Genomic DNA, 12,656 nt, shown 5'->3' with positions numbered 1-12,656 from the left:
TAAATTTGTTTACTAGTATACATAATAATCTGCTGCAGCAGCTGTGGCTGCTGGCTCCGCCCACCGCAGCTTCCCAACATGGCGTGGTACTTTACCACCAGCTCTGGGAGCTATCGTGGGTCTATGATTTTATCCAAGCAGCGTGTAGCCCAGAAACCTCCTTTTTTGTTTTGTACTAGCAAAGGCTAAATCCACAATGTAGCTTAATGTGCCACTTGCAGAGGCCTCATTCCCGCCATATGGCGGCAGGTCGAGCGCGCACGCCAGCAACCCGCTAGTAGCTCAAACCGGCAGCTGCCGCTCATTTGAGAGAGACAATTAGGAAGCTGTTTTTCGCTCCGTTTTAGAATCTTTTTTTAGGTTTTAGGTGGAAACTCTTGCCACCACGTTGGACGCCATTTGTTGCTAGAGTTTTCCTGCCTGGCCCACAGTCAGGACAAATCTCTCTCACTCGCCAGTCCCAAGCCGCTCAAACCCGATCAAATAAACACAGAGACTTATATTGGTTTCAAACTGCATGGCCGTGGCAGGCTTCTTGCTAACTGTTCAGATATTGGTGAAATTATTAAGGCCACTCCACGTAGTTAAAAGGACATTTATTTAATGGCGTGACTTACAAATTAAGGAATAGGTAGGTCGCGGAGTCTGGGGAAGGTGTATCACAGTCCAGCGGTGTTCTCTGGAGCTCTGCTTGGTCCACCTCCACTATCCAGGGTCCCGCAACAGAGAGAGCGCCCACCGATCCAGCTCTCGGGTCCCCCGGCGCCTCCCTTGGCCCCGCCTTGTAGGCGTGACAGTTGCCGAAGTCTCAATGGGGGTTGGAACTTCCAGATCAAAGCTGGAATGGCTACCCACTACAAAGATCTTTTCCCATTCTCTAGGTTGCTGTTTTGTCCTATTGGCAGTGTCCTTTGCCTTATACAAGCTTCTCAGTTTCATGAGCTCACATTTATCAATTGTCAATCTTAGTGCCTGCGTGATTGGTATTCCGTTCAGGAAGTTGTCTCCTGTGCCAATTCGTTCAAGGTTATTCCCTACTTTCTCTTCTATCAGGTTCAGTGTGTCTGGTTTTATGTTGAGGTCTTTGATGCACTTGGACTTGAGTCTTGTGCAGGTTGATAGACACAGATCTTTTTGCATTCTTCTGTAGCTTTGAAAATAGAGTTTGAGTTTTTGTGTAGTGTATTTAGTGGGATGCTGATGGGAGGAGGTGATCCACATTTTGACTTTGGTTTATAATTCACAGAACTTTGAAAATGTGGTTTGGCTACACTGAGCAGGACATGGCAGGAGGTACATGTCCCACATCGGTTCATTGGTTTTCCACTAGCTCCCTCACAGGGTGTCAACTGCTGGTCACACTGTGTGTGGGTAGGTTCCACAAGACCTAATAATTTGATTCAATAGAATCATTTGTGAATTTTCCTCACCTTTCTGAACCCTCTTTGCTGATTTATCAAATGGGAATGCCAGTTGTTATGGGAGAATGTCACTTTCACTATATGAGACATTAGAAAAGTCGAAAGATACTTAAAAGGAAATAATGCTTTGGAAATAACCAGAGTTAGGGAACTCTAGTCTTTCTGATGCCCCTTCACCATGTTCTGGGAATTTGTTGGAAAATGCTTATAATTGTAAGAATGAACAACTGGAAGATTCTTACAACAAATGTTAAGAGAGAGTTGGAGTAGCCATGTTACTGTTTCCACTTTTGTTACTCCCTCATCTTTACAATGAGTGAGTAGATGAGGTCAAAGACCATTCTATGATTCAGAGATGTTTAAAGTATGTGTGTGAGGTGACCTGGATTTCCTTGACTGAAGTTTCCTGGAACTTGTTGACATCATGTGTACAATGAGGTATGAGAGTGCAGGAAAGGCCACCTGGAGACCTGTTGAGGATGTCCTAGTGGGCTGAGATGTTGGATCCTTCTGTCACTAACCTGAGAAGAGAGGAGGGAGGACCTTTGGGACCAGATCAGCAGAGGCCGATCATGAGGGGGCAAGTAGAAATCTTGGCTTTCTAATTGGATTAATTAGAGAGAGCTCCCTTAACTGTGAATGAAGTAAATGAGAATTTGACTTTTGCTATTCTCAGAAACTCCCTAGGCAGAGGATGCTCAGGGAATTCAGCTCTCTGATTTAAATTCTTCATCCCTCATACCTCAAATTGTTCAGGATTCTTGGTCCAGCAAACATTTCCAACTTCTTTTTTTTTTTTATAGGTTTTAGGGTAGAACGATCCTATTATATTTCCCTCTCATTTTCCTAATGAGAAGGTCATTAAGTGCTGGAGTTGGCACACAGAGGTATGAGCATTAATGACAACTGGTGAGTCTCTTTGGGTGGAGCAGATTCCAAGTCTTTTCCATCCACTGAGCTCTTCCATGGATGGACAGACACTAGGGTGGGGCCTTTCACACACTGGCATACTCCTTCTATCCCTTCTTCTTCTCTTCTCATCTCCTTCATTCTTTAACAAGATCTCACATATCCCAGGGTGGCCTTGTGTTTGCTAAGCACCTGAGGATGATCTTGAACTTCTGATCTTCCTGCCACGACCTCCGAGTGCTGAGATTATAGGCATACAGCATCACATACAGTTTTAGGTGATGCTGGAGCTTTCTCCATGCTAGGTAAGCACTCTACCGGCTATGCACCACACCCAGCCCTACACTGGCTCATTTCACTGTGGGTACCCCTGCTTCCCATGCTTTCACAAGCAGAAAGCCTTTCTCAGATTTGCTCTCTATCAGCTGATGGGATGGCCTTAGATATCATTTTGTTAGAGTCTTGCATGTCTGACTAAATGACAGGTTAGTTTGAAGCTTGGCTCAGAGCAGATAATATAGTCAGACATTTTCGTCTAAGCTTCTGGTAACATGACTAGCTAAGAATAATTTGCAGTGTTATTTTTCCAAATTGATTGCTTCTATGTTTTTTTTTAAAGCAAAAAGGATCACTTTTATTTGTACATTAAGAAATTAACTCAAAATGTTATTGTCTGGGAACATTGTTAACATAAAGTGTAGAGAAAAGGGTGATGAAGAGTGCAAGAAGGGACACACGTGAGTATGACAGTGCCACACTTGAGAAACGACCGTATAGAAAGGACTGATAAGTGGCCATCATAACTCAATGTATAAGGAATATATTCTTAGTAAGGCCATGATCAAGTACACTGGGGCGAAGAGCAAGGATTCAGTCCAGCTCTTGAGGAATGTTGGATTCAGTATGAAGAGAGGTTTTTCCTCATCAGCGTGTGTGTAATGTCATTCAGAATTCTTTTACAAAACTCAGTTAGTGTAACATTATGCAATACACTTTTGAAGTGTGATTGACTGTTTACTTGCATTTCAAGTAAATATTCTCATTCTTTTTACTTTTTTGTTTGTTTTTGTTTATTTATTTACTTATTTTATTAATTTTTTCATTTATTTTACATACCAGCCACAGTTTCCTCTTCTCCCAGTCCCTCCCCCTCCCACTTACCCCTTCCTGGCTTTTGGCAATCTATTCCCCATGCTGGATTGCCTCGTCCAGCCTTAATGCAGAGGGAGGTGTTTGGTCCTGCCTCAACTTGATTTTTTTTTTAAAAGAAATATTCTTTTGAGAAATTCAAGGGCCTCTGCTAAGACTTTCTTACACCTGACATTCAATGGAGGGCATAAAGGTATTAATGTCATCTGAGCCTGAATGCAGAAATCTGAATTTTGGGTCTGGAGGCAGGATTCAGTGGTTGAGTGCTCATGTAGCATGTATAAGGCATTCGTTATTATCTTCAGCACTATAAACAGAAAAAAAGGAAATAAGCTCAAATTTTGCTGAGGAATAATCTTGAACCAATATCTCCAAGTTTTAGACTCAGAAACACTAACACACTCTGTATATTTCTTTGGCCACTTTGTTTTTAGATATGGCTAATGAAAATTTTTTTTTCTGGGAGTGACTGTGAAAATGAACCCGCTTTCTGACTATAAAAGATTTGGAAGATAAGATTAATAATCAAGGCAATTAAATATTTCAAAGGTAAGTTCAACTGCTAAGCCTCTCCTAGGGTGTACTTAGAGTTATTTTCAAAAAAGAGCGCATGCGCTTTTGAGTATCTGGTCTGTTTTGAGAAAGCTTCTCCATTGTTGCCTTGGCTTCCTAGTACAATAGAAATAGAAAGAGGACTCAGAGATCACGCCAAGTTGCTTACTAACATCTACCATTCTCAAATCTGTGAGAGCGCTAGAGCAGATATAAGACATTCTCTAGGTGCCTTCAAGAGTTTTGCTGGTTAAGACCTGATGGAAGTAGGACAAACACTTAAGGTTTAGCTAACTCTTGATGGCTAAGTGCTGGTGATAAGCTCTGTGGTCCCAAACTGGCATCCAAGCCTGTCCGACTCCAGAAAAATCAGAATCTTCAGGCTGTGAAGATAAGGTGTCTCAGCAGGCATTATAGCCAGGGCAAGTGGCCCACTGGAGTTGGAGCACATTATTGTTAATTCTTTTACTGTTGTTGTTTACAATTTTCCTTTTCTCTTGGCTTTGCCTTTTTTTTTCCAGAAACGATTCTCTTCTCTCTTTCTGGTCTGCCTCCAGAATGGAGTCCTATTTGGGGTAACACCAGAGGAGGAGTGGGTGGAAGAGATACTGTTGATCAGAAGCTGTGAAATTCGGTTCTTGTCCCAATTCCATGTCACCTGGGCCCCAGAGTCTCCCTCAGTAGGATGAGAACCCATGAACTTCCTTCCAAAACCAAAGCTTATGATTACTGAGTAAAAGAAAATGGTGACAGAGGCTCCTGTGTCTGATTTATCTACCGCCCTCCCCCGTCCCTGTGATATATCTTTGGAAAAAAAGTGGGGGGGAGGGAACACTGGGCGAGGGTAGCTGGGCCCATTTCATCTTACAGAACAGCACAGTACATGAGATTCTAGGAAGTGTCACACAGGAAGTCACAAAGTAGGTGCTGGATTCATTAGAATGATCTGAAAGGTTCTCAAGGAAATTGTTTATTGGGTCAGTTTAGCTTAAGCTTCTATATTAATTTCTATTTAAAGTTTCATTAACTACAAATCCTAGAAATATCCAGTTAGCTTTCTGTCTGATAAGAATGTACACTTTTCTTTCAGCCTTTCACTTTGTCTCCAATCGTTAAAAATTTAGAATTAAAATTATTTATACCCCATAGGTGAAATGTCATCATTGTTGTCTGTGTTTAATTTGTCTGATGACTCCTTTATGAAATTTTCTCAAACGCCTTTTCATTTCCACTTAGGAGATGGTCGTTCCTTTATTGTTGTTCCACTTAAATACGTTTAATTTTTAACTTTTAAAGATGATTACATTGTAAGGATACCTTAAATATCAATAATCTTAAATTAAACCCAACCTAAGCCAAGGCAACCCAATCTAAGCCAACCCAAATCAAACCAGAGCTGGGAAGACAGGTCAGCTGGTAAAGGGCTTGCCATGAAAGAGTGAGGACCTGCGTTTGATCTCCAGCAACCAAGTGGAAAGCAAGCAAGATATGATGGTGCTTATTTATAATCTCAGTGCTGAGGAGGCAGAGCAGAGACAGGTGGATATCTCAGGTTTGCTGGCCAGCAAGCCTAGCAGAATTTATAAGCCCCATGACCCAGTGAGAGACACTGTCTCAAAAAACAATGTGGATATAGCACTTTGGAGGAAATTCACCTGAGTTACCTCTGGCCTCCACACACATGCACATACACCCACCCACTTCTGTGCATGTGTTGGGTGGAAGATTCTTGTATCAGAATCCTGGAATACTGAACATTTCTAAAGGTAGTTCTATACATGCCTCCACTGCAAGAGTACTTTGTTACTCCCCCTCACAGATGCCATGAACTGTGTCATAAGGTAAATAAAAGTACACTCAATTATGCTCTAATACTTTATAGTTTGATTTTAGCATGTACAAGCTCAGGAGCCTGGTAAGTTTTACCAATTGTAGAATAATTAGAGTTGTGAAATTCTATTACTCCTTGTAGAATACTGATCCCCTCCTGGTGTAGGGCAGGGCTATGTCATCAGTTAAGTCACTATGAGTGGGAGATTCAGGGAAGACATTTTGAAAAATACAAACAGCTGTCCAAGTATGGGATTTGTGACCTTGGGTACATGGTTGAACCTAATTATTTTTCTCATCTATAAAATATTCTCTTATTTCCCTCTGGGCTTGCACCATGCATATAATCCCTCTATTTTTTAGGATAGTGAGGCAATTCCTATGTATTTATAGCACTGCAAAGTGAAATTGAAGCCTGAGACTAATATCCAGCAGTAGAGAATTGTTATTTTAGTCACTTGTGTCATGGAGTCCTTGCTTTGGGGAAACCCAAACCAAACAGGGAGGGGGGAGGGAAGAAGGAAAGGCGGAAAGGAGAGAGAGAGATTGGGGGGGGGGAGAGAGAGAGAGAGAGAGAGAGAGAGAGAGAGAGAGAGAGAGAGAGAGAGAGAGAGAAAGGGGAAGGAATGACACCAGACCACAAAGCCCAAAGAGGACGCCTCTCATTTCTGATGGAGTTCTGATTCCAATTTCTGTGATTCTAGGCTCTCAGAATCTGCTCTTTAAAACATGGCAGCTACAAGCAACATGACAGAAATAATTTTCTTGGGATTCTCCCAGAGCCAGCATGTACAGAAGGTCATTTTTGTGATGTTTCTCCTGATGTACACAGCCATTGTGCTGGGCAATGGCCTCATTGTGGTGACGGTCATGGCCAGCAAAGGGCTCTCTTCCCCTATGTATTTCTTCCTCAGCTACTTGTCATTGGTAGAGCTCTGCTACTGTTCTGTCACAGCCCCCAAGCTCATCTTTGACTCTTTGCTCAAGAGGAAAGTCATTTCCCTCCAGGGCTGCATCACACAGATATTTTTCCTCCATTTCTTTGGTGGCACTGAAATCTTTCTTCTGACGGTGATGGCCTATGACCGCTATGTGGCCATCTGCAAGCCCTTGCACTATGTCACCATCATGAATCGAAGAGTGTGTGGCCTCCTGGTGGGGGCAGCATGGAGTGGGGGCTTACTGCATTCTGCTGGACAAGCCTTCCTTATTTTCCAGCTGCCCTTTTGTGGTCCCAATGTCATTGACCACTACTTCTGCGATGTCCACCCAGTGTTGAAGTTGGCTTGCTCAGACACCTTCCTCATTAGCCTGCTAGTCATCATCAACGGTGGCTCCATCTCAGTGATCAGCTTTGCAGTGCTGCTGGCTTCTTATGTGGTCATCCTGCATTCCCTGAGGAGCCACACAGCAGAAGGACGGCGTAGGGCACTCTCTACCTGTGCCTCTCACCTTGCTGTGGTGGGTCTGTTTTTCATACCCTGTTCATTTGTCTACATGAGACCCTGCATCACCCTCCCTGTGGACAAGATCGTGGCTGTATTTTATACAGTTGTCACACCTCTCTTGAACCCCATTATTTACTCTTTCAGAAACACTGAGGTGAAAAATGCCATGAGGAGACTTGTAGGGAGGAAAATGACTTGGGAAGAAAAATAGAAAATGTAGACAAAACAGGGAAACTAGAAATGGGAAGTTGGGAGTACCTCAGTTCCCACTTGGTCTCTACCTTGTCTGACAATGGCCTTATTGAAATTTCCATTTCCTCATCTTTATGACAATAGAAAAAGAGTAAAGACACCTAGAATGGAGTGAGAGGGATATTTTAGTGCCCCAGTGGCCTTGAGGCAGATTGGCAAGTCTGGAGAAAGGGAACTTCTTCAGAACCCTAGGTCAGTCTGGGAAGATTGAGTAAGGAGATAAAGAAAGAGGGACATAAAGAGGCAGTATTCATAGTTTTGTTCTCTGATGTTTCCCAAGTATCTAGAACATTGCTTGGCACTTTGCTAGTGTTCCATTAATATCTACTGATTCAATGAGTGAATGAATAAATACTAGTCATGGAAGATGAAAACAATGGTAACAACTAATAGATGTCGGGAAATACTATATTTTCTTATCTTGGCACTGAGAGTTTCTGTTCAGGTGTTCACCATGGAAGTTGTGTGTAATATAATACAAACAGAATTCAAAACCCTGAGAAAATAACAAAGCTATGGTAAATGAATGACTATATGAAGGAATAAACAAATATCATAGACTCTAAGTAACTGTGAATAAATGAATATAATAAGTAAATTGTAACAAATTTAACAAAAACTAGCCAGTGGTTCCTAAGTGCCCAGAACCATGTCAAATGCTTCCCCTCACCTTGACTATTAACCTTGACTATTGTAGTGATAAAATGTGTTGGGTGTGTGTGTGTGTGTGTGTGTGTGTGTGTGTGTGTGTGTGTGAGAGAGAGAGAGAGAGAGAGAGAGAGAGAGAGAGAGAGAGAGAGAGAGAGAGACAGAGAGAGAGAGAGACAGAGAGACAGCGACAGAGACACAGAGAGAATATGAATCCTTGACTCAAAGACTGAGTTTCTTCTGGGTATATAAATCAATAATTGTGAAAAATGGAAAAATGTTCTTCTTGAGAGTAAGTACATCAGTACCTGGAGTAGAGTTGTTGTGGGTCCAATGTCAAGGGCAGGTTGGTAGATGGTTGGGGAAAAAGTAATTAAAATCCTACATAATAGTACCTAAGCCCTGCTTTTAAAAAATGATTACCCCTTCTATTTTCTCCCTTCAAACAATCCCGTGTAGCACCATACCCTACTCTCTTTTAGACTTATGGTTTCTTTTTCTTTAATTTTTTTTATACACACACACACACACACACACACACACACACACACATAAATGCAACAAAATATTAAAAAAATAAAATAGCTTAAATACATATGTAACTCACGAACACATTGGTTTTTCTTGTCCCTGATTTTATAAAATAGTTTCATACACACACAATCTTATGACTTGCAATTTTCACTTAACATATCTCAAAGAGCCATACATATATTTTACCATTTACTATTATAAAATAACTTGTTGAGTGAATATATTATAATTGTTTTACCATTTTCTTGTAAGTGTGTCTTGGTTCAACAAGACACATATAGGCTTACAACAATATATAAGTGCTTATGTAAACCTTCTTTTATGTGTGGAAAGGTTTCTCTGGCATATGCAGTTGGGTGTGGAATTGTTGTTGTTGAAGGGTATGCTTAATTGCTTAATTGCTTTTAAAAGTGATTGAACCCTACAACTAGCAATGGTTTAAGAGATTCTGTTGCTATACACCCTTGCCAACATGTGTACCACCATGATGTCTTTTGGAAGCTTCAGGTGTATGCACAATGTACATTCTTAGTTTACCTGAGATGCTACAATAAGAATACTAGTTTGAAATAGCTCAAACACAAATATTCATTTCTTATTGTTTTGTCAGCTCAAAGTGAAGGCACCAGAAAATTAGGTATCTGCTCAGGGTTTGCTTTATGACACAAGGATACAAGTTGAATTATTTGCCCAAAGAAAAAAGCTGGGAATAGAGATATGGGTGAGAATGAACCCATAGGCATCTAAGCCTGGGTGTTGAACATTTTATTTGAATGGTTAAGTGTGACTGCAAAGCTAGAAAATCTGGGGTCACAGGTTCTTCCAGACTTTGTCCACTTTTCTGTATTATCACACCTGGGCTATGGCCAAGATAGGACCTCAGAGGACTATGGTATTTAAATTACTGGTTTAGTGCCAACTTCTTCCAGCTTGGGAGGTGGAAGAGATTTTTTTTTTTTAAGAGTTGAGTCTTCATTTCAGACACCCAGGGAAGACATCTTCAAATTACTGTGGTTTTTCAGAACAGGGAGGAAAATAAAGAGACATTGTTCCTATTCTGATTGGTCATCTATTTAATGACTTAATCCAAGAAGTCAAACATTGGGTGTCAGCACTGGGATCTTTAGGGAGGAAAAACAGCCATCTATTTCTCCAATTCTCTTCTTACTTCCGGCTCCAGAGAGCCAGGAAAGCAGGGGCTAGGGTGTAGGGTAGTCGGTAAGATAAGCCTGTGATGGTTGCAACATGAAGCATACTGGGAATTGCTCTTATAGTCAGTACCCAAAATTACAACTGGAACTTCAGAAACTTTCCAACCTTCAGCAAGAAGATAAAATTATACCTTAGTTAAATCTTTCACTTTTCAACTTGGTCACACAAGTAAGTTTTTCTCCATTGTTGATAACTTTTTGCTAAGTTCTATTTTATATTTGTTCTTATATTATAATGCAACAGAATAGTCTACTTGAAAATTTTGTGTGTGGTATATATATGTGTGTGTGTGTGTGTGTGTGTGTGTGTGTGTGTGTGTGTGTGTGTGTGTGTGTGCATGCACACATACGACTACATGTGCCCATGAAAGGAAGATTCCTTTTTGTTGAGTCAGGTTCTTCCATTGAACCTGGACTGCAGGACTGACTGACCTACCAGTGAGCTCCAGGGATCCATCCTTTTCTCTCCCAGTGTTGGAGTTACAGATGTGTGCTGTTTATCTTTTAACACGGATGCCAGAGGGCTGAACTCAGGTCCTCATGCTTGTATTGCAAGCACTTTACTGGCTGACCCGACTCCCCTGCTCCCCTCTTTGACTTTTAAAGTGGCTCTGAGTTTGCTTTTCTCTCTGAATTTTTACTGAAGTTACTGAAATTGTCTTTTATACTTGATATAAAGGTTTGAATTGAGAAAAGAGACAGACTAGTTAATAACAAATGACAACTTAAATTTTGTTTGGAAGGGTTTTGGTGGCCACAGTGTGTTCATATATTTTCTTATTTGACCCTTCAAAACTCTCGGGGCAAGTGTTGGCAACCTCCTCATGCAAATGAAGAAGCTGTGGAGTTGACTGCAATAACACATGGAAAGAGCTTAGCATGGAGACTGACATGATCTAAATACAACACATGCTCTAAATCCACAAACTTTCACTTTATTTTTTACAACTTTGTCTGTCCTTCCCAAAGCTTATAATCATGTGGGATAGTTAGGGCTCCACATAGATGTATTATACCCCTGAAAAGCTGTAAGTCTTGGTCAGCATTTCAAGAGAACCTCACTTGAACTGAGAAGACCTCCCTCATACATCTAAGATTGACCATTTAAGGTTATACTATAATTGGTTTCTGAAAACTTTGCAAACTGACAGACAAGAGAGGAGAGGAGGAGTCACACAAAGAGAATCATGTGTGGTGGGGAGAGGCATTACTGACAAATCATAGATCTCACCCTACACAGTTCTGTGTCTGGCTGCAGGCATTATAAAAAACCCAGTAAATTATGTAAGTAAAGAGAGCAATTAAATCAACAATCCTAAAGAGTAGCTTGTAGGAACCTATGATTCAGATCCAAGTGTGATCTGACTCCCCAGCCTGGGAACCCACTAGTCACTCTTGGTATCCTAAGTTGGGAGCAGTTTTACAGCACCGGATCCTTGATGTGCGGGATTTAGGCCAACTCTGTGAGGCAGTGTCTGCACTAAGATAAATGTAGAGCAGGTGATCGGCATCTGTGGAGAACTGGAGTGTTGCTTGGTATGGAAAGCTCACACACTAGGTATCAGAAAAGTTTCCTCCCTTCAGATGAAATCCTGTTTTACTACCATTTGTGGATTGTTACTGTCCAGGCAGGGCAGGGGTAGACTTGCTCTTTCAGTCTCATTACAATGATGAAATAATATGATGCACAGTAAAATTCTGATGCATTCAAATAGACGAATTATATGCAGATAAAATTTTCTCAAAAAAGAGAGATTGATCTGGCCAAGGAGCTGATTCAGTCAGGAAAGTACTTGCCAGGCAGACATGAGGCCTGAATCTCCAGAAGTTACATAAAAAAGCCGAATGTGGTGGCACATGCCTGCAACCCAAGTGTTGGGTGGGCCAGAGACAGGTGGGTCCCTGGAGCTCATTGGCCAGACATTCTAGCCAAATTAGTGAGAGACCCTGCCTCAAAAACTAAGACACCCAATGAGGATCTCCAGCTTCCGCATGCACATGTACACATATGCACAAACTCACATGAAAGCACACATATACCCCCATCACATACAAGCTGATGTCTTTTCTGACTTTTAATCATCCCTCCAAGTGATTTTTCTCCATTACGGTAATTATGATTCCTACTTCAAGAAGATATTTGTGATATAAATGTGAGATTTGCTGCTTCTACCTCATAAATATGTAGTGGGATCATGTAGGGATGCTAGACTCCAAATCTGTGTACTTATTTCTTATAATTCTACTATAATGAAATGCTTATGAAGGTATTGACTGCCTATTTCAAATATAAAAGCATAAATATGCAAATGGTGAAAAACTATGTTTTTTTCTTTACCAGTTCCCACAGATGTTTGGTAAGAAACTTCAAGACTGTCATCTGAGAGGCTGAGCTTGGGCAACACTGAGCATAGACTAATTTCCATAGCATTAGCGATTTTCCAGAGAGAGAAGACATTACATAGAAAAATGTAAGCTGCTGTTCAGTGTAAATAGTGGTTAAACCAATGTGAATTAAAGGCTGGGGAGTGGCTGAGTGGACAGAAGTACTTGCTGAAGACCTGAGCCTAAGCTTGAATGCTCAACACTCATGGTAAACAGCTGGGCATGGCTGTGTGAACACCTGTGACCCCAGAGTGGGGGAGGGGAGGAAGAGGCAGCGATAGAAGGATTGCCAGGTGCCAGCCTGGTTCCAGGATCAG

The 12,656-nt window shown here is 41.3% G+C and overlaps 1 protein-coding gene across 1 annotated transcript; it reads left to right on the top strand.

Annotated features, from left to right (window-relative positions):
* The first annotated feature begins 6,590 nt into the window (after positions 1-6,590).
* On the top strand, positions 6,591-7,520 carry LOC128101832 (olfactory receptor 4X1-like). Its single transcript, XM_052725236.1, has one exon. It carries the CDS (start codon positions 6,591-6,593, stop codon positions 7,518-7,520), a length of 930 nt encoding a protein of 309 aa, XP_052581196.1.
* Positions 7,521-12,656: the final 5,136 nt, after the last annotated feature.

This window comes from Peromyscus californicus, unplaced genomic scaffold (genome assembly GCF_007827085.1).
Source record: "Peromyscus californicus insignis strain IS unplaced genomic scaffold, ASM782708v3 Scaffold_7__1_contigs__length_154581171, whole genome shotgun sequence".
NCBI lineage: Eukaryota > Metazoa > Chordata > Mammalia > Rodentia > Cricetidae > Peromyscus > Peromyscus californicus.
The sequence above is the reverse complement of the archived record's forward strand: the minus strand, read 5'-3'. Positions and strand labels throughout refer to the sequence as shown.

What these genes read in the sequence shown, in the direction of transcription:
- LOC128101832 (XM_052725236.1), top strand. Translation starts at nt 6,591, where the DNA reads ATGGCAGCTACAAGCAACATGACAGAAATAATTTTCTTGGGATTCTCC.